Here is a 24,987-nt window from a genome sequence, read left to right as displayed (position 1 = left end):
ACCGGATTATTTTTTTTTCCTGTTGTTTAGAATATTTCTCTTATCGTTAATTTTTACGGTATAGACTGGTTTATCCGCTTTGATCGGTTACGTCAGAACCGAAGATTCCCAATAGAATAATTGTATATATAGTGATGAAAACGAATAGTATCTGCTTGACGCTTATCCTTGACGAACGCGTTTCTTCATATCCTTCCTTTTTTTTCTTTGTTTTATTTTGCGACGTTACGGCATGAACACAAATCTTTTTCAAAAGCATTCGAAAATTAAATTGCAATTCATAATCAGCAATTATTAATTAACAAAATAAATTATAACATTGTGAATACGAGAATTGTAAAAATAATTAAAAGTGACTTTATTAAAATAGTATATATATATATATATATATATATATATATTTATATATTTATATATTTATATATATATCATTAACAGTATAAAATTATTTTATCAAAAATAAATAGAAAATCTGTGTGCGCTTCGTACTTAATATCGTATTCTCCATTTGTGTTAAGAAAACTTATGATATCTGTAATTATGCTGATGGCTTAATCATTGATAATTATTGGAATAATCAGCTTGTTTTATTACAGTTGAATTGCTTATGTGTAAAATTGCAACGTTGACGTCTCGGTAGATCGCAATAGAGTCCGACCCGAGTACTGTTAGGACCCCTCCCCTTCCTAATCTTTCACGTATTCTCTTCTCCTTCTTATTCTTATCTCTCTCTGCATTTTTGTTTTTCTTTTATCGTCTCTTCTTCGCATTCTCCGTAAAATCAGAAAGGAGAGATGGAAGTCGCATGCGGATCCCGTAATCGTCTCATCGTTGCTTATCTTCGAATGTCTTGACATTAAATATTTGATATTCTCGCGTTTCTCTTCAGTGATGGATCTTCGCTTTAGGGTATTTGTTGTAATCTTCCTAATCGCAGCCTTCATCTGGCAGTCTACCAATGGGAAAGATTCAGGTGGATTATCATTGACAAGCGTTACTATCAAAAACAACTATAGATTATTTTGTGTTTTGAAAATTGTTGTGATGGTGATTGTATCATAAATTTAAAAAATTTTGAAGAAAATGCGGGATATATATATATATATATATATATATATATATATATATATGTCGTTTATGGATAATATATCTGTATTATTGATTCTAAAATCTGTAAATCTGATCTATGCATTTTTAAGCTTTTTTCTAAAATTCATATTGAAAAATTTAAAAATTCTAAGAATTTATATCTCAAAATATTATATAAGAAGCTACATTAGGTTTATATATACATAAAGTATACATATCCACATATACAATTTGCCTTTTATTTTTTAGGTAATAGTGGTTCTTCAAAAAAAAAGAAAAATGCAACCAAGATTCAACTTAGTGAAGACATTGCAATGAATCCTTTTCTTCAGCAATCCGTAATTCTTTCTGGTATTGAGGGCAATCCCTTTCTGTCGATTCATGTCAACAATAGCCAAAAACCATTCAGTACAGTACCAAATATATCTCTATCACAAGAGAATAATATTTTCAACAGTACAGTGCCAAATATATCTCTATCACAAGAGAGTAATGTTTCCAACATTGCAATATTTACTAACAACAATCCTTTCTTGAACTTTGGGACTGATACAAGGGTTGATACGGCACCAAAACCAGTTACACAAGCACCTGAACCAGTGACTAATATACCATCATCTTCAGCATCAGATAACCCTTTTTCAACATTTTATGCACATAATCCTATTACAATTAAACCTGCATCCTTAGGCACACCATCATTGTTGGATTTAATATCTATCACGAGTGGCTCAACGAAAACAATATCAGAACTTAGTAAGTAAAATTTAAATACACAAAAAATTTAGAAATGTAACAACAAAAATAAATATTTAAGAATCTCGTAAATGACCTGAAACAACATCAAAGATTTTTATATATTATGTGATATAATGTATATAATGTATATAAAATTATGATTATATATATACATATATAAATTTTAGAATGCGACGAATACGTGAGAGAAATCGTAGGCACGACTGAAATAATGTCGCTTGTCGGCACATCATCTGACGTGATTAAAGTGAACAATATCTGTCGGGATGCAAATCGCCTAGTTATCGGTGGTACCGAGGCGAAGATCGGCGAGTTCCCACACATGGTCGCCTTGGGACGCATCTCCGATAGGACGTTCACTTTAATGTGTGGAGCGACACTGATCTCACATACTTGGGTACTTTCTGCTGCGCATTGCACTTATGGGCCAAAGTACACACTTCTATTATATATATATATATATATATATGTATATTTTTTTCTTCCGCTTTTTGAGTTATTTAAAAATTTTGGTGGAATAGATTTGATTTTTTTCTATCAATCATCCCATTAATGACTGTAACTATGGATTAAATAGAAATTCAAAGATGTCTCTTAAGATTAATTCAGAATACATTACATTCATAGAAAAATTAAAGTATATTAAAAATACTAAGAAAATTTTACCAAAAGAGCTAAGAATCAGAAGATGATTTGTAATTATTTATGGGATGGTCACAATGAAATTAATTCTTAAAGATTTTCTTTCTTGCAGTGGCAGTCCGACTGATGCACGCATAGGCTTTCACAAATTGACAGATCAACAATCCACAGGTGTCACAGTTGCCATCAAAACCATGATCCGACATCCGAATTATAAACCACCCGCAATGTATGCGGACATAGCTCTGGTGGAACTCGCGAATGCCGTTACATTTAGCATGACAATACGACCTGCATGTCTTTATCAAAAATACGATAGTGTACCAGTGAGCGCCTGGATTAGCGGTTGGGGTGTTACCGAAATCGGTAAGTAATATAATTTTTTCAAGATTTGAAAGATACAAAATTCCTGGATCAAAACATTTTTAAAGAGAAAGAAATACAGAAATTTAAAGATTTAAAGAATTTTTTCTATCTATTAATAATCAAAAACTATTTCTAAATTTTGAAAATTCTAAGAAATGTGGAATACCAGTTTAGTGACGAAGTTTAATGATGTACTTTCAGCTGGAGATTCGACCGAGGAATTGCGGAAGGCTCAGCTGGATCTGATAGACAACTTAGCGTGCACGATACGGTACAACAGTTCCAAAGAAACTCCATATGGTGTCACACCGAGCATGATTTGCGCCGGTGATCCTAGTGAAGGCTGGATCAAAGATTCTTGCCAGGGCGATTCCGGAGGTCCTCTACAAGTTATTCATCCTAAAAATCTGTGCGTATTCCAAGTGATTGGCGTCACCAGTTTTGGTCAGGGCTGCGCGATCATCGACACGCCTGGTGTTTATACTAGAGTATCCCATTATATTTCCTGGATAGAGGGTATCGTTTGGCCGCAATAATTGTGATCTATTAGGTTTTTACGCGAAAAATATAAAAAAACATTATTTATTAAATTGTATTCGGTCAAATTAAATCTTACAATTAATTAATCAAATTGACTAGTTAGTCAAATTTAGAATTAAGAATTTTATAACATTTACAATTTTTTCAATTCTCTTATCAATTTATAATATAATATTTATTCATCATATATGAGAATAATTTTAAAATTTCAAAAAAGTTCACACATGCCATTTATATTTTAATTATCATTTAGCAAGAGAAAATTATCAATAATTGTGAAAGGCTAATTGTATATGTTATATTTCTATTAATTATGATAGTGCAATTAAACAGTTTGCAGTTATGACTAGAATATTAGAATGTATATAAGAAAAGTCACGAGAAGATATGAATTATAAAATGCAGAATTGATGATCAGTTTCATTGACTTTCTAAATCTTAGAAATTAAGAGATCTTGCTATCATGAATGGTTCGCCATGTGAGTCCATCACCATATGGCTTATGACTTGATGGGAATAGAACATGCCACCAGCTTCTATAATAACACACAAACAAAAACATGAAGATAATACTCATCAAATTGGACAGTAAAAATAATAACATGAAAACATTCGATATATTTAATGAAAAATATTTGTATGTGTTAAACACAATTTGTAGCAAAATTTCTAATTTTCTTTATAAAGATTTCATTTTATATAACTAACTTAAAATTGAAAGAATATAGTATAAGACACTTTGAAAAACAAAGATCTTAAGTACATTGAATGTTGCACTATTATTAATATAAGAATAAAATTATTTTACAAATATATTTATTGTGCTCATTTAATTAGCTTTCCTGATTATATAACTCACTAAATATTAATCAATTGTATTTTAATTAAAGATTCTCTCGTAAACATTTAATTTTAATATTTTAGTAAAACTTTGAAACCTGTTTTTTATTCCCAGGAACAATCTCCAATTTTCCCTTGGCCCGAAATCATAAGGATTTTGATAGAACTTGCCCTGGGCCCGATATTTTTGCGATTCCGTGCTATTGATACGCGCTTCGATGCTCGTCTCTCCCCGGGTGATTAGACTAGCGTGCCACCAGGCCAAAGCACCCAACGCTGTGAACGTGGCGATACAAATTAGACCCGCGAAAATTATCAGTCTTCGTTGCCATTCCTTGATCTCGGTTTCTGCTGCTTGCCTCGCTATTTCTGCTAGCTCTTCCTTGCTTAAATGATCTAGCGATTCCATCTGCATTAATTAAAATTGCAATGTTTATTATTTTTCGAAAACAATAGTTGGACAAAGTACATGTTCATTGTTCAAATAACATACCACAGGAATTATTTCCGAATTATTAAGGCGCACCGGATGACCGTCCAATTCCGGTTCCTGTTCAGGAAAAAACTCCTCGTATGCGAGTCGCACTCCAAATATCATAATAAACGTAATACCGACCACAGTGTAAACCATGTACAAAAAGAAATACCGATGATTATAGTGGCCGACACAATTGTTTAACCATGCTGCGTGCTGATTAAGGAAAGCCTATTGCAAGATACGCTGCAGAACGCTCAGATAAATTCTCACTCGTAATAATTAATCTATGGGAAATAATAAAAAATAATCAAAATATTTAAATTGATTTCTGAAATATATAAGGATACGACAATGATGATCCATCTTGAGAATGCATTTATTGCAGACAGAACAGTGATGTGTTCTGGGTGGCTTTGGCTTGATACACTTTTTGCAGATACTCACAGCTTCCGGAATAAGGCCACCCTGTGGTGGATAACCTGCTGGTACAGTCACACCCATGTAATAGTGAAAGCAAACATTAACCAGCAGCCAGTTTCCAACTAATAGTAGAATTATTGTCACTGAAGGACTTCGATCCCACCACCAGGGTAAACCCAAGTAATATGCAATGTATACAATACTGGCGGTTAGCAGGCTTACCATTATCACAAATACCTGTGGGCTGCAATGCTTAGTAAATATATTGTGAATACAATGATGTTTGCATTAGATTGAATTTATGAATTTATTTCTGTGGTTTATACATGTAAAGCATAAACTGTATGAATATTATTATATTAAATTTTAGAAGTAAAAAATATATAGCTATAATTTTTAAATATACTATAGAATGATATTTTAAAATATATGAAATATAAAAATGAATATTCTAATTAACATCTTACCGGACCCAAACAGGCAGTGAAATTTTCAACAAACCAAAACATAGGTTCCATAAGTATATCACAAGCGTAACTCCAGTTTAAAAAATCATTGTAGAATAAAGATTTGAAGACTATTTGTAACTGCCACCATTTCTGCTTCAAACTAATCCTATAAATAAAAATTAAATTAAATTATATTTATTAGGAGATTCTTAAATTATACGAAAAAGTAACAATTAAACCTGAAAATAATTTATCACAATGTTTAAAAAATTACATAGAAACAATGAAAAGAATTAAATGAATTAAATAGAGAAAGATGCGTAAGAGATAATTTTGATAAATAAATATAAGACTATTAATATAAGATTATTAATAAAATAGGAATATAAAAATGTATTGATTTACTTAAGAACATTTGGCGCCTTCGCTAAAGCCCATTGTATCTTTGCCATTTTCGCTTTTCTTTTCGAATACACTCAAATATATTCATAATTCTAGCATATTAAAATTATATTTCACGAATGTGTGTGTTAACACATGCGATCTTTTTCATCATATTAGTTGCATTTGATTAGGTAACGATTGGTAAACATTGTAATCACATCGAATTTATCAATAACCTCGATAATACGGCCGCCATATTTGCCTCCCAAAAAAAAAATTAACATACAGGGATACATGTATTACTAAACATATGATAATAATTATTATATAAATGATTTTTTTACAAATATAAAATTATTACTTATATATTTCTATCAAAAGCTGATCGTATGAAAAAAGAAAATTAGGATGCGTTCGGAAATCTTACTCATGAGGTAGCTTTTAATTGACCAATCACAAAACGAGCCAAGATTTCTTTGCAGGATAGGTAAGATTTTTGAACGCACCTTTTTCCCGCCATATTTCATATCAGCTGATATATTTGAAAAATAAGAACTATTCATTCAGAAATATTTATTGATGTATTCATAAACAAACGTGCAATTCACGATATGTTAATTGATGAAAATGCATCTTTAATATTCTGTTATTTTTAATAATTTAATAAACAAGGAGAACGTGTACATATAGAGAGTTTTTGAGGTACAAAGGTAGATTTATTTTCACAGGTATGCATGTTAAGTATACATGCATCTTAACAAAGATTATATGTATATGTATGTACATACTACACGCTAACTTGGTAAATACGCGAAGGATGTATTTTGCGTTCATAAACGCTGAAAAGTTCGCGATATATGCGAGAATAAATTTCGCGAAATATTCTTAACAAAGTCGATATAGTTCATTTCTGTGAGAGATTAAATTTTAAATCTCAACAATTTAAGAACAAGTGTAATAATAATGGTATCGATACGTTTTATATCTGCCACAAAGATCATACAATAAAAAGAATTCTACAGAAAAGCTTTCTTTTTTAGAATTAAAAAAGGACTCTGCAAATCAAAGTATTAAATAATTAAAAATTTCACGTGACTCAAACATGTTAGAAAATAAAAGTTTTGCATACAGTTGAAATCGCGAATACAAATTCAATGCAAGATTGCGGCAATCGAAGGATTTAAAACTTAAAAAAATTGCAAAGCAAACAATCTCTAATAATATTAAGATAAGTAATTTGAAAAAATTGCATTATCACTGACACATGGCAGACAATGAATTTTTAATCTTAAGTCTAATAATAATTCTATATTAATATTAGAGTAACATTATGTATAATAATAAGGTACAGGATAATCACATGAGGCATTGACCAGGTGATAACAGGATAATATTGATTTCCTTTCACTTGGTCCAAGAAGAGTATCGTTTCGTAATCGATGGCTAAAACGTCCAAATTTGGCATTCATAATGATACATTAAGATTGAAAGATTAAATTTGGAAATCTTAAAGAGAGAGGCAGATTTATAAGGCCAAAGGATCAATTGATTAATGTATATATAAATATACTATTGAAGATCCAGAGGCTCTGAAACATTTGATAATACTTTATGAATATCATAATAATTTTGTAAAAGGAAAATTTATAAAAATGTTTAAGAATATATTTTATGAAGTTAAATAAAAAATTCAAAAAATTTCAAATTGTGTAAATTATAAGCCTAATTGTATAAATTATAAATCTCCATTTTTTAAAATTCATATTCATTACTCGTATTTTTTTACACGAAACTGGATATTTTGAACAATTTACTTGTGTCATAATTAATTAATAATAATTAACAATTTTATAATAATATATAAATATAATATATAAATCTAATATTTTCATATAATTTTTTTCTTAAATTTCCAAAGCTGTGAAGCTTCAAGAAATTTCAAAGGCAATTTAAATTGTCGGTCTTTCAGATCTATCATTGAGTGACATATTGGAAGTGTTGTATATGAAAGACTGGGTAGATGTGTGTAAATTGGATACATACATATTTACAAAAGACACGTGCGAAAGGGTTCTTCAGCGTCTTTTCTTAAAGACAATGTCTCGAACAATAACACTCCGATTCTGATTTAAGTTTTCTTTGCAACAAACGATATCTTAAATTATTGCATTTTACCTGTAAATTATAAGTTCGATTCGCGAAGAATTTAGATCAATTTTCATTTTCTTCTTAAGATTCTTCAAACGTCTTCAATCAATTTTTATCGTTTTTCGTACGCGCAATTATTTATGATCCTTGATAATTTGCATAGCGTATTATTTGCGAGAAGAGAGACGGATAAATCGATGGAAAGATTCACGATACTTGGCGTGCCTCATAATCATTGCTCAAAGCGTAATTGATAATCCGATATTGGAATTTACGATAATAAATTAAGATCTCATAATACGGTGTCCAGAGTGTCGAGACTTCGTAACAGTTGTTCGTCCTTGGAACACCATTGCACCAACTCTTCGATGGTCACTACGCCGTCCTTATTCGCGTCCATCAACTAAAAATACATATAAGACATTATTAATATAACTAATTATACTTATTAGTAACAATTAATAATATAAGTAAACTACTGAGAATATTAAATATTGTGATTAAAAATATATAAAATTAAGAAAATCCTGTAAATTATTTATGTATTATTAAATTAATTATATAATACAATAATTAAATATTCAAAAGAAAATTTAAATTTATTTTCAGAATAAACGATAAATTTTTATAATTGAAAAAATGTTAAAGATTTGAAAAAAAATTCTGTATTGATAGTAATTCTTGTCTGACATTTAGATATTTTATTTCATTTTCAATTATTTTTAATTCAGATATTTTTCTTTCTCATCATGCACAGGGATATTGTGTTAATACTTACATGGAAAATGCGATCGACGTGTTCGCGAGCGGCCACGTGTGGCTCGAGAATTTGCGGTTGCGTATAACGACCCAACATCTCGTAGATGGACCCTACGACATCCAGCATTTCCTCTTTACTTATCAGACCATCGCCGTCCAAATCGTACAGTCCGAACACCCACTGTAGTTTCTCTTCCACCGATCCCCTCGATACCTTCGACAGTATAGTGAGGAATTCCTATTCGAAAAGTTTAAAAGTTAGTTCAAAACTGTTTTTTCAAGAATTAAAACATATCCATTCAGTAAGAATTTAAAGGGTTTGAAATCGTGAAAACACGTCCGAATCTCTCTAATGTTTCTCTTTCGCTTACCTCGAAACTTATCTTGCCCGATGGTTTTCTCTTCATGGTGTTGAAAACATAATGAGCATACTGACTTGCGTCTAAAACACATGGTAATTAGAGAAGAATGGTAATAATAATATGAATAACTTTTTTCTCAGAAATATATTCACTTAAAAAAATTAAAAAATTTATAAAAAAGACTAAAAAATTAAAAACTTATATATAAATAAACAACCATCACAGAAATTAACTATTTCAAAAGATTCATGTAAATTTTTTAATTTAAAATTAAAGCGATATTGTCTTTTCGAAAGACGTAAACAAAATCCTTACATTTTGCTACAAAAAGATTAATATATTTTCTTTATAATTAAAAATTGTGACAAAAACATTTGTATTTATCAATGTTAGCGATCAGCATCAGTAACCATCATCATCATTATTATCGTTATCACCATCCCTTCATTACCTCCCTGCGGAAAGAACTGTGAAAAGATTTGCTTGAAAGCATCCTCGTCAACCAGGCCGCTCGGGCATTCCTGCTTGAAGCCTCGGTAGATCAGCTGGATCTCCTTCCGCGAGAACCTGGTAGTAGCCGCGAGAGTGGCGAGCTCCTCCGGCTTATGTCGACCACCGAGAGCTACGGCACCCCCGGAGCTCCCTAAAACGTCCCCGAGTCCTTCAAGTTCTCCTTCTGCAAGTTCGCAAACCTTTCACTCCTAAGACTGCGCCGCGTCTTCGAGATGCTCCCTCTTACACCCTCCCTCTTGTCGAAGCGTGCGGGGAGAAGGCACTTTTTGCTCGAAGGACCAACTCTAGCAACTTCCCGTCGCACTTGACGAGGGAGGGCAATTTTATTTATTTCTTCTTTTCTACTTGAATGAGAAAGATACAGAGGGGGGTCTTTTCTTATTTTTTTTCTTTTTTTCAAGGAAATTATCGTGATCCTAATAGCTCTGAGAAAAGGGCAACTCTACTCTAGGGGACCTACACAGTGCAGATTTGCAGACGGAGAGAAGTCGTGAGAAGCGAGAGACAACAGGGGTGAAGAAAAATCGCGTAAGAGTGGTTTGCATTACACAAGGTCGCTCGTTTTTTTACAATTAAAAGAATCTGTAAATTATGTTTATTCCAAAAAAATGACAACTAATATTTTAAATGATTCAGATTTAGAAAAATTGAGAGAAATAAAATAATTTCATATTTTCATATAGCATAATATTTAATATTTCAATTAATTTTGTAAATATAATTTTTATGTAATTTTATAAATAATTTGACATTTGTAATTTGTAAAGTAATTTTTAACGGACGACCTTGTCTCTGCAGTGCGAATCGCTCAAGTTTGAGAAAGATTGTGAAAGAGCTCGAAGAAGATTGCAAAATTGTATTCTTCAAGTGAAGAGAATCCATACTATTTTACGGTGCTAGGTGAAGATTTTGCTCCATAAAATTTAAGATAAAATTTAGAGATACTTCTTGCAGCATAAGTGTATACTTTTAATGTTACTTGTACTAAGTGCGTATTTTCATAATTGCTAAAGAGAAATGATATATTATGCGAAAGTAAAGAACAATTTATGCATAATAATTTTGTAGATGCAGACTATAAAAAAACACAACATTTTACTTTCATTTTATTTTCATAAAAAACCTCTTTGCAATGATGTTAATGAACTACTATGTTAATTAACTACCATGTTCAACGCTATATCATTAACAAACAATAATAAAAGCTCACTATCAAAGAGCTTAATATAATTCTAGAAGAGAACTATGAACTTTCAAGCATAACACTCTCTCTACGATAATATATATAAGTTTTTTTTTTATAAAAAATAAAAAAACAAATATCTAAAAACAGAAAATATAATAACACAAAACCAAGAAATCTAAAAATGCAAAAGGTCTGGACATTCAAGTATTAAAAATCTACAAACTCAAATTGAGAATTCTTAAAAAAATCTAGATTTTAAAAATTAAAAATTGTAAAAAATAGACTAGTCTATCCATTAATTTGAAAAATCGAAAGATTCAAAGAAGATCCAGGGATATAGGTGAAGATTTGCATCGCAAATTTAAGTCACCTAATGATTAATGATCATATGTTAAGAATCACATTCTCCTTTTTCTGGTAATGATCGTATGTCAAGAGATAATCACTTTCTTTCTCTAAAGGATCGCGATGTTTCGATCATCCTTTAGGCATGCTGCGACCATTAGCTCTAGTCCCGGGTATCCGGGGTTGCTATGGTAACATTGCAGCTCCTACCCCGTACTTCCTAACCACCCCTTCTTTTTGCGAAAGCTGCGTGAATACGCAAAAAGATTTTGATGCCAAGATAAATTCTTCAAAGCACAGATTTTCTATCTATAAAAACAAGGTAATCTCTCACTAATATTTTACATATCAGTAATATTTTACATATTACTATTATTTATATGACGAAATAAATAAAAAGTTAAAGTTAAAAGTGTAGATAAAGTATAGATATATTAAAAGTTTAGCTAAAATGTTAAAAATATATAAAATTATAATACTTTCTTTTTAACTTCTTAATGTACTTAATATTATATAATTTTATATTTAATAATATATAATTTTTTAATTTACATTTTATAATATTTAATTTCCTTTCTAATTTCTTGATATTATTTAGTTTTATATTGAGTACTATATGAATGCTATATTGAATACTACATGAATACTATTATACTAATCATTTTAAATTTGCAAAATAATGCAGGAGTGCAGGAGAATTTAAGAATCTAAAAGTGTAAAGAAAGAAAGAGAGAGAGAAAGAGAGAAAAAGAGAGAGAGGGAGATCTAATCTCTCTCTGTCTTCTTCGATTTTTATTTCTTAAAAAAGATTTAAAGAAAGAGAGAGAGCTCTAATTTCTCTCTCTCTTTCTTGAAATCTTTTTTAGAAATAAAAATCGAAGAACCTAACAATCTAAAATTCTAAATTCTATAATATTTTAATGGAAAAAGGTTAAATTTTCTTTAATGTAGAAGAATTTCAAAAAGTAATATTAACAGATAGAAAAGAGATAGATAATTTAAGCAACTAGAAAATTTGAAAATCTAAAAAGGGGAAGACTAGGGAAGACTATGAAAATTCATCTCTAGGGAAGACTATGAAAATTCATAGATCCAAGGATTATTTAAAATATTTATATAGAATCTAAAAAGTGTTGAAAAGTTCAAAGATTTTGATTACAGAATCTGGAATACGATATCGCTCTAGAGAGATAGATACATCGATTAGCCGAAAAATATGAAAGAGAAGCGGACAATTCCACGAATTTCGAAAGCCAGGGTATTTAAACGCCAAAGAATCCCAAAATCGATAGCAACAAGATCTGAAAGATTAGAGAAAGAATGATATCCAAGCATATCACCCGAGAAGGCATCCAAAGACTCGTACCAAGTCGAAAGATATGACCTTTGACACATTAACAGTCCTGGTGCGACAAGGGTTGGACTCAGACCTACGCAAAAATTACCATTCACAGAACACGGGATTACTATGTACACACGGACAAGACAGACAGACAGACAGATAAACAGATCAGGCAATCTGTGTCCATGGGGCGAAAGGGAAAGAGGGGAAAAAAATTATTAATTTAAGAGAAGAAGAGAAGAGAGGATCCATCACTGATCATCGCACCTTGGTGCTGCATTCGGCAGTTATCACCCCCGGCTGTCGCTCCACTTGTCAACGACGCTCTCCGCTGAGTAGTCGATCGACTGGTCCAAGTATCAATGGCTGTGCAAACGTTGTACAAACGTGTTGAGTATATCGAACGGCCACGCACAAATACGGGGTGAGCAAGTAGGAAGGAGGAAAAGCTCGATATCACGCGCAGCAGCCTTTTCTCTCTTTTTTTTTACATTCACTCTTGCCTCCCGGACTTACTTTTATCGCGACTCTTACGCGCCTTCATCGGCCAGCAAGCGCGCACAACACTTCCTGCTCTGCCTGCCCTTGATATATTGGCGGCGGGATGGGATTATCGGGATTCAATTTCACTACCACTGATCTGCGCGACGCATTCCGAGACACGCTTCCCGACGAGGAGCTCCGCTCACGCACGCAAAGGGATGAGAGAGCGAGAATGAATCACAATGCAGTTGTGGATGCTGCGCAAGAGATACGCCGTTGGCTGCTGTTGCTGCTGGTGCTACTATTACTGGTGCTGCGGACGCGCCGATGTCACACTGAAGCATCGAAGGGTTCTTGGGAAAGCGTGTCGCACGTCGCTTTCTCAGCGCGCAAGTGCGACGATCTTCGACAGCTTACGGTGATGACAGTTCAATGAAAACTCCGAGTCACTTGGAACGAAAAGTTTCGAGTGATTTGTAATGTAAATTTGAAATGTAATTAACGAAAAATCTATATTACTCTCATTTCAAAATATCTGGAAAAATTTGTATCTTGCATGAAAAATGTAAATTTTCTAGCTTTCTCCAATGAGAGAAATTTAGTTAATTTAACAAGTTAGATATTGAAAAAATAATAAATCTTTGGAAAAAATGTTTGATTTAATAAAATTGAATTAAATCCTTCTTATAGAAAATTAAAAAATTTTTATCTATTTCAACTTATTTTCTAACTCTAGCCAATTAGACATAAAATAATTTTTTTTTAATTTTTGAATTTCTAATTTTCAATAAAAGAATCTAGTAAAAAAGGCAGATATCAAAAAATTAAAAGTACGATTAAAATTGAAATTGACGGAAAAAGATTCTCTAAGCAGTTAACAACTCTACGAAAGTCTTGAAAATAAAAGTCTTAAAACTCTTGAAAGCCTTTTTAAAAGTTGCGAAAGCTCCGACAAGTTAAAAGCTTTCGCGAAGCCCTAAACATTGAATCTCACAAAGCAGAACTGTATAGTATAACATAGTTGCTAACTATTTCATTTAAATTTAGGGTTTTATGAACATTTTTCTAATATTATTGAAATAATCTGTGGTGAAAGCAGCTGACAAGTTGAGCTATTTTAATTGTTAGCTGTCTCAATTTAAAAATAAATACTTGCTCATTAGCGAACGACATAATTCAAAACATAAATAAAAAAATATCAATACATCCGTCCGACAAATTATAAAGTTATTAAGCACAACTCTAATATGCGTATCGTGAGATAATAATAACAAAAGTTCTTTTTTCATCCCTCAAATTGAAACTCAAATATAATTTAGCTATTAAATTAGTGATTTTTGCAAAAGAAATAAATTTTATATTTTTCAAAAATTTACCGAAATCCGTTTGAAATGGTCTAGTCTGTGATGTTTCTTTCTGGATAATTAGTGCATCAATTCTCTAGATAAATCGACGAAGTAAGACAAATCAATCCGCATCGGATTTCTGCAAAAATAGTAGACAGAGTTATTAATTCACAATATTATCGCCTTTACGTCACACATCAGAGTATAAAACGTCGATATCACCTGGAATTCGTACAGTTAAAAGTTTCAATATATTTCGATTAGAAATAGATTTCTACGATGTAAATGTATATATATATATTTAATATATAAATATATAAATATATTTAAATTTCTCATTTTTTAAAATAATTTTGTCGGTTAATCAATCCACTTCTGCTCATCCCTTTTATCACGTTTATTTTTCTTCGTTTCTCAAACGTATCGTGAACTTCTGTCACACAGTGTATATACGTTTCAATCTCGACTATTTGCGTAAATTATTTACGAGCACTCGGCTCGAAAGTTCGCGACTTTTTCTATATAAACAAACGCGACGTGCCAGTCAATATGCAAAAGTAGCACGTGCGAGAACTCGTTCACTTGCGACGTAGTTTATCGAGACATGTTGCAAATATTATTATAATTAATCTTTATCATATAATTCATTCTTTTCTGTTTTAATCTATCTCTCACTCAATCTTAACATAACACAAACTTACCGATTTTACAAAAATACAGTAAAACTCAACCAAAATAATCGAGCTTAAACAAACTTTTTTCTCGCACGTGTGCATAATCACCATAAATATAATTATCATAAACTTTGTTTATAAGTTTACTACGAAAGAATTTTAAAATTTGATGAAGAAAAAGCAAAAAGAAAAATTAAGTAGCACGATATTCACCGTCATATCATATAATTATGGCGTGTAAAAGTTTCGCAGATAGTGGTGATAGGAAGAAAAGTGATACAAAACTATTCCAAATCAGCTTTATACCTTCGTACTTGCTCTATTACCTTTTCTAAATTACAATTCTAGAGGTATTTTCACAATCGGGATTGGCGCTCCGTTTCTCCCCCGATGATTGAAGCAAATTTACCAAGTTGTCGATCAATAAAATTTGGATTTTATGAACCAATCGATCGATAGCTCCGTCGATTGGCCCGGATAGTATCATACGATCGTGCCAATTTGATAGAGACGTAGTCCCACCCTGAGGGGGATACTTTATGGCGCTTCGCGCTAAAAGTCAGTCGGCTCGAATTCGAAATCCGCTTAGGTGAGTGACAAAGCAGACGAAATTCCGCCATACATAGCAGCATCATGAACGTCGGCGGTGATATCACGCAATTATCGTACAAGGAGCTGCAGGCTCTGGCTCTGAGGTATCACATACCGGGTAACGTCAAGGTGAGCTGTCATCGTCATCACCCGGTGATGACGCCGTTCCGATCGGCGCTGTTCCCTATATTTCTCCTTCGTTTTAATTCTACCGTCTGTCATTTCCCGCATGCTCCGGAAGCGGAGCAGGATTAATCCAAATCTTGACGATCGCGCTCCGATCATGGTGATTGTAATTCAAAGAGTTTGACATCCTCGTTGAAGTTAAAATGCGGTGAACGATTAGTCAAATCTCAGTCTAATTACGATTTAGGATGATTAGGGCAATTCTAACCAAGATCTTGACTGCTCTTCAAGCTGTCGATGCAATGTCAGAATCATCTTTGTCATCGAGTGGGCTAATCGCGATTAACGGATATTCGATCTGTAGCTGTTTGAATGCTTGTTTGCGTCTGTCTATTTGCTCCAAGTAGATATGATCGATGTAAAAAGGCTGCTTGCATTTGACAAACGGTTGAACAAATTTACTCCTTTCATCTATATATCTTCACAATGTGAGAAGGTATGCGAAATTTTAAGCAAGTTTAATTACATGCAAGGCCCTTAAACTTTCACATTTTCGAAATATAATTATCAGATTTTTTATTTCGACGATGTTTTTAACAAGCTTTTTAATTCTCGACCCTCTGAGAGCTCATCCTTTTATTATTCATTTAATTGTGTCAAGAATATGTCGGTATGCGTACAATTTGTAACTTACACTTTTCGAGGATTTTTCCATCACGTAAAAAAATTTATTCCTTTTCTATGTGCTTTTTTTATTTCCCTGTTTTTATATTTTCATTTTTCGAGAACTTGACATTTTTGCTTTATCAAGATTCTTCATTGCAGAAGAAAGCATTGATCAAAGTCTTGCAAGCCGCTAAAAGCGGAAATGAAGCGGAGTTCAGCCGACTATTGCAGGAATTGAGAAAGAGCCGTAAGAGGAAGACGAGGAAATCGAAAGATTCTAGACTCGGAATAACATCGACGCCATTGCATAGTCCAGACTATATGATGGCCGATGATGACTATTATTGTCAACAGCAGCAACAGCAGCCTCAGCAACAACCCTATCAGTGGGTGAGTTGCTATAAATTTTCATTTATAATTCAATCGTACATTTGATCGAATCATACATTAATCGATCCGCCAATATAATGTCATCGTATAAATCATGTTCTTGTTCTCTTTGCCTTGGTTTCTATGAAGAATTAACAAATATATTGCGTTTCCATACGTTTTCACGAAGTAGCGATCAAGTGGCGATGATTAACTTCGGACAAAGTGCTTTCCGTTTTTGCAGATCGGTGCCGAAGAAGAAATCGTGAGCAAGGATGACGATAACAAGATCCCGCACTACGAGGAGTTCAAGCAATTCCTGCTCAAGAGAATTCAACGGGAATTTCAAGCTTGCGACAACAACAACAATCAAGTGCAAGATCTGAGTATCATGGATCTGCGAACCACACCAATGCCGCCCAACCTGCAAACAGTCGCTCTCGACGAATCGAGTTATTCCAAAGCGAATTTAATCAATCATATGGATCCTTTAGCAATTACGTCAAATGATAGGCCGAGCTACGAAATGCTGAAAGAGCCCGAAGGTGGCTCGCAGGGCTCATTCCTGCTAAAGAGGATGTTACAGGCACCAGTGGGTGCCAATTTAGGCGAGATTGCTAGCTCGCTCTTTTGGGCTAGCAATCTATTGGATAATTCTGATACCTTGACCGCTGAATCGGAGAACAACGAGAACGAGGATCAGCTCGAAACTAACGTCAAAGAGTACTACGGTTTGCTGAAAAATACCAGAAGCGAATTTCTACTGAACGAGGAAAATCTGATGTCTCAGGTTCCGGAAACAATCACCGGCGATGATCAGTACAGATTTCCTAGCGATATAGACAATCGGCCGAACCCCTATCAGAACTGGACGATCACCAGTGTCATGGAGATGCCTGATACTGATCTTCAGTCTTCCAAAGTATATCACGCAATCTACTACAACAACACAGATCCTACCGTGGCTACCGCAAACGACAATAATCTAGCTCATCAGTATCAAACTGATATCGCATATAACAGTGGCCAAAACTTCTTCAATCTTGACGCGCAGGATGCGACTGGTACGGACATGATAGTTAACGATCCCAACGATATTTATTATCTGCAAAATTTCGGCAAACACAATAGTGAGATGGGGACAGGTTATTTCCGCAACGTGGATACTTTTGGACAAAACAATGCACAACAAAATACTTACGCGAATGATCAGCAATATCAGTATCATTATCCTCGATTTATTCAAGAAACAAATAATACGTTAAATGAGAGACTGGATCAGCAGCAAAACAATGTTGTGACAGGGATGGAAAATGGTGTTAATCACGATATTGATGCGATGAATATGCAGAGATCAGCGAATGGTGCGCGTTTGTTCTATTAATTTTTTTTCCTGTTATAAGTAAATAAATAATATAAACATAAAAAAGATATAATATAACAAATAAATCTAAAAATATAATAATAAAAATATATAAAATTATTATACATGAAGTTTTCATATATGTTAAAAAGAAGAATATATTAAAAAATTAAAGAATATATTAAAAAAATACATTTCCACATAAAATATTTCATAAAAATATTTTTCTTCATCAATCATTTCAATCATTTTTTCATAAAATATCTTTTCAAAAAAACAGACATTCTATTTTTCGGTTTTCTTCCTGACGTTTTAATTAAGCCATATTTCGTCAATCAGGAACAATAGAGTCATTTTGGCCGAAGTGGACTGGCGAGACCAACAACAATCTGGAGAACATTCTGAACTATCATGTGTCCAAGCAAGTGGATTATGCCAAGTTGAGTCAGACGTCCTGCGTTTATTGCTACGTGGCCCCGATCGTCTCGCAGCGATCTACCTTAATGAATAACGGTCACTGTTCGGTTGAACGAAGATACACGGCCGAGCAACGGCAACACTCTTTCTCGCCTTATTGGATGTTGTATAATGACGCATCGCAAGGTATGCGAATGACGAATGTATCCAGCGATTCGTTCGTGCAACATGACACGATGACAATGCACACAACCACCATTCCCAGCAACGACATACTGAAGGAGATCGTCGGCGATGTCCCCGAAGCCCCTATCAATGATGTGTGGATGAATCAATACGAGTCATCGTCTATCGGCGACGATATGACCGTCCCAATCTCAGATTCGCTCTTCTGTAATGACATTTCAAACGCGCCAACGAAGACGTAAGAGAGGCTCGCTCAAAGTATTTATGATAGTAAACAGATTAGTAACTAGATTGAATTTTTGTAATTGATACGAATAACGTTCTCTATAAGTCATAAAATCATGATAAACGATTATCATTTTATACGATCAAGATTCTTTCAAACTACGACAAATCTTTGATTATTATTCCGACTTGGAATTGAAACAATTAAAGTTCATTATTTTGCGTGATTGCGTATAAGACTTATTAACGCACTCTTCCGCGTCCGCATTACTTGCAATAAGTGCAATTATTTTGCTTAAAACGAGAACGATATTCGAACAGAGATCATTAGCAAACAGAGAAGAAGCTGAAATCATTCAGAAGATAGATAACTATATCTATCTTCGAATGTACATTTCTTCAGCTTCCAATCATTAGATACACTTTATTTTGAACGAATAAAAAAAAAACATTTCAAGGTTCTGTATCTTAAAAGGGAGAAAAGGGGGGAGGGACAAATGTGTTCCGTAGATTAGAGATAGATTAATAAAATGCTTATATTAATTAAATACTTGAAAAATATCACGCGAGATATCGCAACTTTGAAATATGAAAAGGATTAAAATTTTTTTCATGTTAACGAGGGAAAAAATTAGGAGATTTTTATATTATATATAGAACATATATATATATATATATATATATATATATACACATATACATTCTATATACATTATTCTATATATTATATAAAAAATAATAAGATAAAATAATTATTAGGAGAAATAAGAAAAAATTATATAGATAAAAATAATCAATAAATAAATAATAAAAGATTCTTATATATACATATATATATATTAATTAGAATATGTGCAACGAAACTGCAGAATATATTGTATTATATATTAATATATAATGAACAAATAAAATTCATGCATCAAAAAATACACCAAGCGTCTAATTTACATTTATAGGTTTAAGAATTATAAAATATATAAACAAATTAATTGGCAACCATTGACCATAAAAATCAATAAAAATTAATACAAGTCCGATTTAAAAAAAATTGAAAAGCACAATATTAATCTGATGCTAAATTTTTTCCGACTCACCCGATATGGCGTCAGGTTGAAACTGCGAACGGATGTAGTTTTTCAGCTTCATAGAAATCGATTCCTTTCTTCGTCCTCCGACCCCATACGCTCTGATTTCGCTGTCCACATCGCTCGAATGTTTCTTCCGCTCCGAAGATCTTCCTGGTGTCACGTGTACACTGTACATTTCCACTAATGTGGTTGATTTATAACAGTTGAAGTTTAATGATCCTTTAGGAAAATAATTACATTATTAAATAGATAACATTTTAATAAAAAAAATTGTCTTTTTAAAAACTTCAATTAATCTTAATAAAAAGATTAAAAGGTAAATAGAAATAGAATTGAAAAAGTTTTGAATAAAGCATACATCTAAGAAATTTTAAGAATTCACAATTTTATGATATAATCCTTATAAACTTCTTTTTAAAGCATATATCACAACACAGAATATTTGTACAGTGTACAAAATGCTTTACAATACATTTTCATAAAAATTTCGTTTTAATTCACTTATTTACCGCAAGAAATACTTTAGGTTTTCCAAATAAGCAATTGCTTATATATTGCGCTTTTCTTTACTGTATCACGTTTATTAGAAATTCGAACGAATTTTATGCGTCTTTGGAGATACAAATTTTTCTTCTCAACTCAAGAGTCGAGAAAGTGAAATCAGTGATACGAGTCGGCGCGTCGTTCGCGAAAGACTGCGCTTGAAATGCGTTAAAGGGAAGCAAGTAAATGCAGCAGCAGGCAGTCGCCTGTATGTATATGCATATACATGTCGAGATATGTACATACAACCGGCTTGCATTCGAGTCGCACGCTTTTAATGAGGTACTTCGTACATGCGGTACTAATTATTCAACGGACTTCAAATACTTTTCTAGTACTTTTCAACAGCGAAAACACGATAGCTTGATTAATTATCCTATATCTTAATTAATTGTGATCTCAATTCAATAGAAATCGATTATTTCCCTATAAGCACACAATATTTCTAGAATATTAATAATTATAAATATTATTAACAGTTATTAACAATATTTATACAATATTCTAGAAATATTGTGTCTTATAAGATTTGCACAAGGGAGAATTATTATGTAATCTATATATCTTGCAAATAAGTTTTTATAAAATAAAGCTTGTGCATGATTTTAATTTTATTTTGTATAGATATAATATATCAATCGAAAAATTATATTAATCTCAAAATATATCGGTTATCTATATATACGATTTCTTAAGAACATTAAATATTATGCAAAGATTAAGGAACAAGTATGGAGGATATATTAATACTTACTATAATACAAATAATAGCTTGTTTTTATTATGATTATCATAATAAATATCATAATTGTATTATGATTATCATAATTATATTTCAGCAAAGGTTTAAAATGCTTGAGAAAAAAGGTATAAGCTTATACTAAGCTTTTATTTTTTCAAGTAGCTGAACGTAAAATTTCTAAATTCATGTTTAATTCTTGACGACCGCTGGTTTCTGCGTTTCTTCAAGAGGTGGAACTGGAGAATAAGTCCCATCATGCCAGTTTCCCTGCAAATCTAACGCGCGATTATGATCGACGATATTCGCCAAACACTCCTCGATCGCCGCATCCACGTTTTCCGCAGTAATGAATGTGACAGCTTCCTCCTTAGCTTTCTTGATCTGTTTGTCGACATACTTCTTCCGTTTGATCTCATGCTTCTCTTTGTCTAACAATTTTCGCAGATTATACTTCTTGCGTTTTTCTCTTACATTCGCCAACCTAACTTCTCTTTGTTTTGCCACCTCTGCATTCCATTCATCATTTATTGCGCTACATGTCTGAAAATCTTCTTCTTCAGCTTGCTTGATACTTTCCTTGTCTAATTGCACTTTATTTTGCATTTCAAAGTGGCACAAATACGATCTAAAAAAGAAAGAAAACACATTGCCTGTTAATTTAAAATAAGCTGTATCTAGACTTGTAAATGTTTTATTAGACAAAAAACTAGAAATATAATAAAAGAAATAAACAGAATTATAGAACCAATTATACATGTATATATATATATATATATATATATATATATATATATATGTTTATGTATACATATGTATATATATAGATATGTATATATGTATAATATATATACAAGTATAAATACCTAAGTGATGTCATATATGTTCTGTAATTATTATTTAAACGCTGAAGCTCCAGAACTTCTTCCGTAGATATGACTGGTCTCTTTGGTATTCGGAACATTTTGGATTTTACTGGAGGTAACCAAATCGGCTTTCTTTTCCAACGTACACATTGCGTATAGACAGAATTTGGGATAAAGGTATCGCAAAATCTTGTGATACCTGTTGTCAGAGTGTTTGTGTTCATTATCCTCATGGCTTGCATTATATTTAGTACTGTAAAAAATTTATTTATTAAGATTTATTTATTAAGATAACCATTACCGAGCCAATTAATAGCCATATCACAATATATTATTTTTTTATATACATACTGAAATCAGTAATTAATTGTTATATGTAATTTTATATGCTATTCTATTAATAAATATTTCTTTGAACAAAATTTAACAAATATAATATTGCAATAACGCTCTTTATAAATAAATATTGAAATTAAAACAAAGAAGATGCAAAAACTACAGGAGCAGTCACAGATAAAAGAACTTAACATAATAATATTGTGGCAATAACACTTAAATAATAAGTTACCATTATATGTCACCGCAAATTAAAATAAATTCTTTCTCGTTTCGTCGTGTTTCGCTTATTTTTAATTATGTTATTCTTCAATGATTCCTTCCTCTGAGAAGGTTATGTCTCCTCCTGCGCGTTGATTCGCCGAATATCAATGGCGCGTTTAAGATGTTGTGTTTAAATGTTGAGATCGCGTCCTGTAATTTAAATAAGAGTAAAATGCTTTCCAACATAACAAATATACAATTAAATGTTCCAAGGAGAAATTTTTCAACAGATAAGAGATAAAATCCGAAATTTTTTCAACAGAAAAGAAATAAAATTCGAAATTTTTTCAACAGAAAAGAAATAAAATCTGCATAACAGAAGTCGCGATAGGGAGAAATAATTATAGTTTATAGAATATGTTTATTGAAAATGATCGTGTATAATGCGACGCGTATCTATAATATACAACAACAAAAAAATTTTCCGCAAAATACATTCGCTCAAGCTCTTTTTCTCTTTCTCTCTCTCTCTCTTTCTTGCGTTTTTTTTCTCTTATTTTCCTTTTCCTCTCGAAACAATAATAGTGTTCGCACTATATATTAATTACCCTAATTGTAATATTAATGCATATTTAATTATCCTCATCACCACGCAATACGACAATATGCATTCAACATAAACACGAATAAATCTTATCTCAACAATCGTTCTAAAAGTATTATCGCCGTACATGGTTATTATATATCGTTAGTGTTTTTTTTTCTTTTTTTTTGTTATTATTTTTTACAAATATGCCTGAACGCCGTAGAAATCACTTAAAATATATCTGCATCGACGATAATCACAGATATTAATTTGTATCTATACAATCTTGTTCTTTTTCCTGTTTTTTATTTATTACGCCATTCGTGGATCAAACTTAATTGATGTACGGTTAATTAAGATCCATTACAAATCAAGAATGGGATGTAATATAATTTTATTTACATATCCTAATTAAAACGGAAATAATTGCGTAAAAATAATTATATCTCATATTCGAGTGTTCCGAAAAATTCAGAGATTCTCTCCAAAAAAACTACTTCAACATTTATAATAATTTTATTAATTATTAGCATAAAAATTTTTATTAATGCATCTCATTCTCATTTCCTTCGGAACACCCACATTGAAATCTCATCATACTCATGTGTTATACATATTTTTAACGTTTCATCATAACATTATATCGTCGGGATATCTTTGGCTTAAACGCAGACAGTTTGTTCTATTTGTCTCTCGAAGAAACGTAAAGGAAGAAAAAATCCATTCATTTTGTAATAATGTTCAATCAAGATATCATTAAAGATAATAAACATATTTTATAATTTTCGCCTTCACAGATATTGAAGGGCTCTAGGCAGTATCATGCTAAACTTTGTACAGATGATAAAATGTATGGAAAACATGGAAAAATTATATTTAGCACAAAGATAAACCCCATTTATGATATTTTAACATCACATTTATAATGCAAAATCTTCTATTTAAAAAAAGATACATTCATCTGATAGATCTAAAATTTGCATTATAAGTTGGCAGTCTTTCAATGTACAAGAAGACTATTGGTGATCTAAACTACTATATCAATCGATTACTTATATTTAAATCTTCTTATCAATGTGAATATTTGATTATTAAATAATAAGTGAATTATTAATCCCGTATTTAGCATGTCAATGAGCCCTTCAATCATTAATTTAGAAAATTTGTTTCGATCCACTTGCATCAAATAGATTCATAGAAATATTTAATGCACATATAAAAAAATGTGTGGCTTGTTTCAAATCGTTTGCTTAAGAACTTTAATTTTGTTCTGTGCTATCAAGTCATATTTAAAACATTACAAAATGATCAGATTATTGTTACAAGTTGGATTATCATTTAGAACCATGAAATTAGTTCATAAAATCTTTGCAACCTTAGACTCTTAAAAATCTCTCTCTCTTTTTCTCTCGGAAATATATATATCGTAGAGCCTTGGTGCCTCGTTTCTGAATTTTTATATTCTTACACAATCGAAGTCTGAACTTTTTATTAGCTTCTTAGACCTATGGATAGCTCGAAATATTATATCGTGGTTGAATCTAAATTCTTAGATAA

At 31.9% G+C, this 24,987-nt stretch overlaps 5 protein-coding genes across 12 annotated transcripts; 2 read left to right on the top strand and 3 right to left on the bottom strand.

Annotated features, from left to right (window-relative positions):
- The first annotated feature begins 471 nt into the window (after positions 1-471).
- On the top strand, positions 472-3,473 carry LOC105249589 (serine protease snake). Of its 2 annotated transcripts, none has more exons than XM_011255167.3 (5): positions 472-973; positions 1,339-1,845; positions 2,016-2,280; positions 2,603-2,856; positions 3,058-3,473. In XM_011255167.3, exons 1-5 carry the CDS (start codon positions 892-894, stop codon positions 3,390-3,392), a joined length of 1,443 nt encoding a protein of 480 aa, XP_011253469.2. In that variant the 5' UTR covers positions 472-891; the 3' UTR covers positions 3,393-3,473. The 2 variants fall into 2 exon arrangements, with proteins under 2 accessions (XP_011253469.2, XP_011253470.2); XM_011255168.3 differs by having other exon boundaries at positions 475-973; positions 1,780-1,845; positions 3,058-3,470.
- Positions 3,474-3,728: 255 nt separating this feature from the next.
- On the bottom strand, positions 3,729-6,215 carry LOC105249588 (palmitoyltransferase ZDHHC16A). 2 transcript variants are annotated; one of them, XM_011255165.1, is made up of 6 exons: positions 5,989-6,215; positions 5,602-5,749; positions 5,062-5,371; positions 4,730-4,920; positions 4,335-4,645; positions 3,729-3,932 (listed from the first exon to the last, which is right to left on the bottom strand). In XM_011255165.1, the coding sequence occupies exons 1-6, from the start codon at positions 6,033-6,035 to the stop codon at positions 3,842-3,844; spliced, it is 1,098 nt and encodes a 365-aa protein (XP_011253467.1). In that variant the 5' UTR covers positions 6,036-6,215; the 3' UTR covers positions 3,729-3,841. The 2 variants fall into 2 exon arrangements, with proteins under 2 accessions (XP_011253467.1, XP_011253468.1); XM_011255166.2 differs by having other exon boundaries at positions 5,062-5,378; positions 5,989-6,008.
- Positions 6,216-7,862: 1,647 nt separating this feature from the next.
- LOC105249586 (Kv channel-interacting protein 2) lies at positions 7,863-20,387 on the bottom strand. Of its 3 annotated transcripts, XM_011255156.3 has the most exons (8): positions 20,163-20,285; positions 14,482-14,590; positions 13,139-13,554; positions 12,890-12,988; positions 9,688-9,912; positions 9,246-9,316; positions 8,894-9,112; positions 7,865-8,518 (listed from the first exon to the last, which is right to left on the bottom strand). In XM_011255156.3, the coding sequence occupies exons 3-8, from the start codon at positions 13,164-13,166 to the stop codon at positions 8,408-8,410; spliced, it is 753 nt and encodes a 250-aa protein (XP_011253458.1). In that variant the 5' UTR covers positions 13,167-13,554; positions 14,482-14,590; positions 20,163-20,285; the 3' UTR covers positions 7,865-8,407. The 3 variants fall into 3 exon arrangements, with proteins under 3 accessions (XP_011253457.1, XP_011253458.1, XP_011253460.1); XM_011255158.3 differs by lacking the exon at positions 12,890-12,988 and having other exon boundaries at positions 7,866-8,518; XM_011255155.3 differs by lacking the exons at positions 12,890-12,988; positions 13,139-13,554; positions 14,482-14,590 and having other exon boundaries at positions 7,863-8,518; positions 20,163-20,387.
- LOC105249587 lies at positions 15,596-19,697 on the top strand. Of its 4 annotated transcripts, none has more exons than XM_011255160.3 (4): positions 15,596-15,845; positions 16,668-16,898; positions 17,104-18,241; positions 18,580-19,697. In XM_011255160.3, the coding sequence occupies exons 1-4, from the start codon at positions 15,759-15,761 to the stop codon at positions 19,083-19,085; spliced, it is 1,962 nt and encodes a 653-aa protein (XP_011253462.1). In that variant the 5' UTR covers positions 15,596-15,758; the 3' UTR covers positions 19,086-19,697. The 4 variants fall into 4 exon arrangements, with proteins under 4 accessions (XP_011253462.1, XP_025270014.1, XP_011253466.1 ...); XM_025414229.1 differs by having other exon boundaries at positions 15,600-15,714; XM_011255164.3 differs by having other exon boundaries at positions 15,759-15,845; positions 17,122-18,241.
- A 1,127-nt stretch (positions 20,388-21,514) lies between the features above and the next one.
- LOC105249585 (probable 28S ribosomal protein S26, mitochondrial) lies at positions 21,515-23,050 on the bottom strand. Its single transcript, XM_011255154.3, has 3 exons — positions 22,873-23,050; positions 22,305-22,557; positions 21,515-22,066 (listed from the first exon to the last, which is right to left on the bottom strand). The coding sequence occupies exons 2-3, from the start codon at positions 22,544-22,546 to the stop codon at positions 21,631-21,633; spliced, it is 678 nt and encodes a 225-aa protein (XP_011253456.1). The 5' UTR covers positions 22,547-22,557; positions 22,873-23,050; the 3' UTR covers positions 21,515-21,630.
- Positions 23,051-24,987: the final 1,937 nt, after the last annotated feature.

The sequence above is a fragment of the Camponotus floridanus genome, unplaced genomic scaffold, assembly GCF_003227725.1.
Source record: "Camponotus floridanus strain SB8 unplaced genomic scaffold, Cflo_v7.5 scaffold8, whole genome shotgun sequence".
Taxonomy (NCBI): domain Eukaryota; kingdom Metazoa; phylum Arthropoda; class Insecta; order Hymenoptera; family Formicidae; genus Camponotus; species Camponotus floridanus.
The sequence above is the reverse complement of the archived record's forward strand: the minus strand, read 5'-3'. Positions and strand labels throughout refer to the sequence as shown.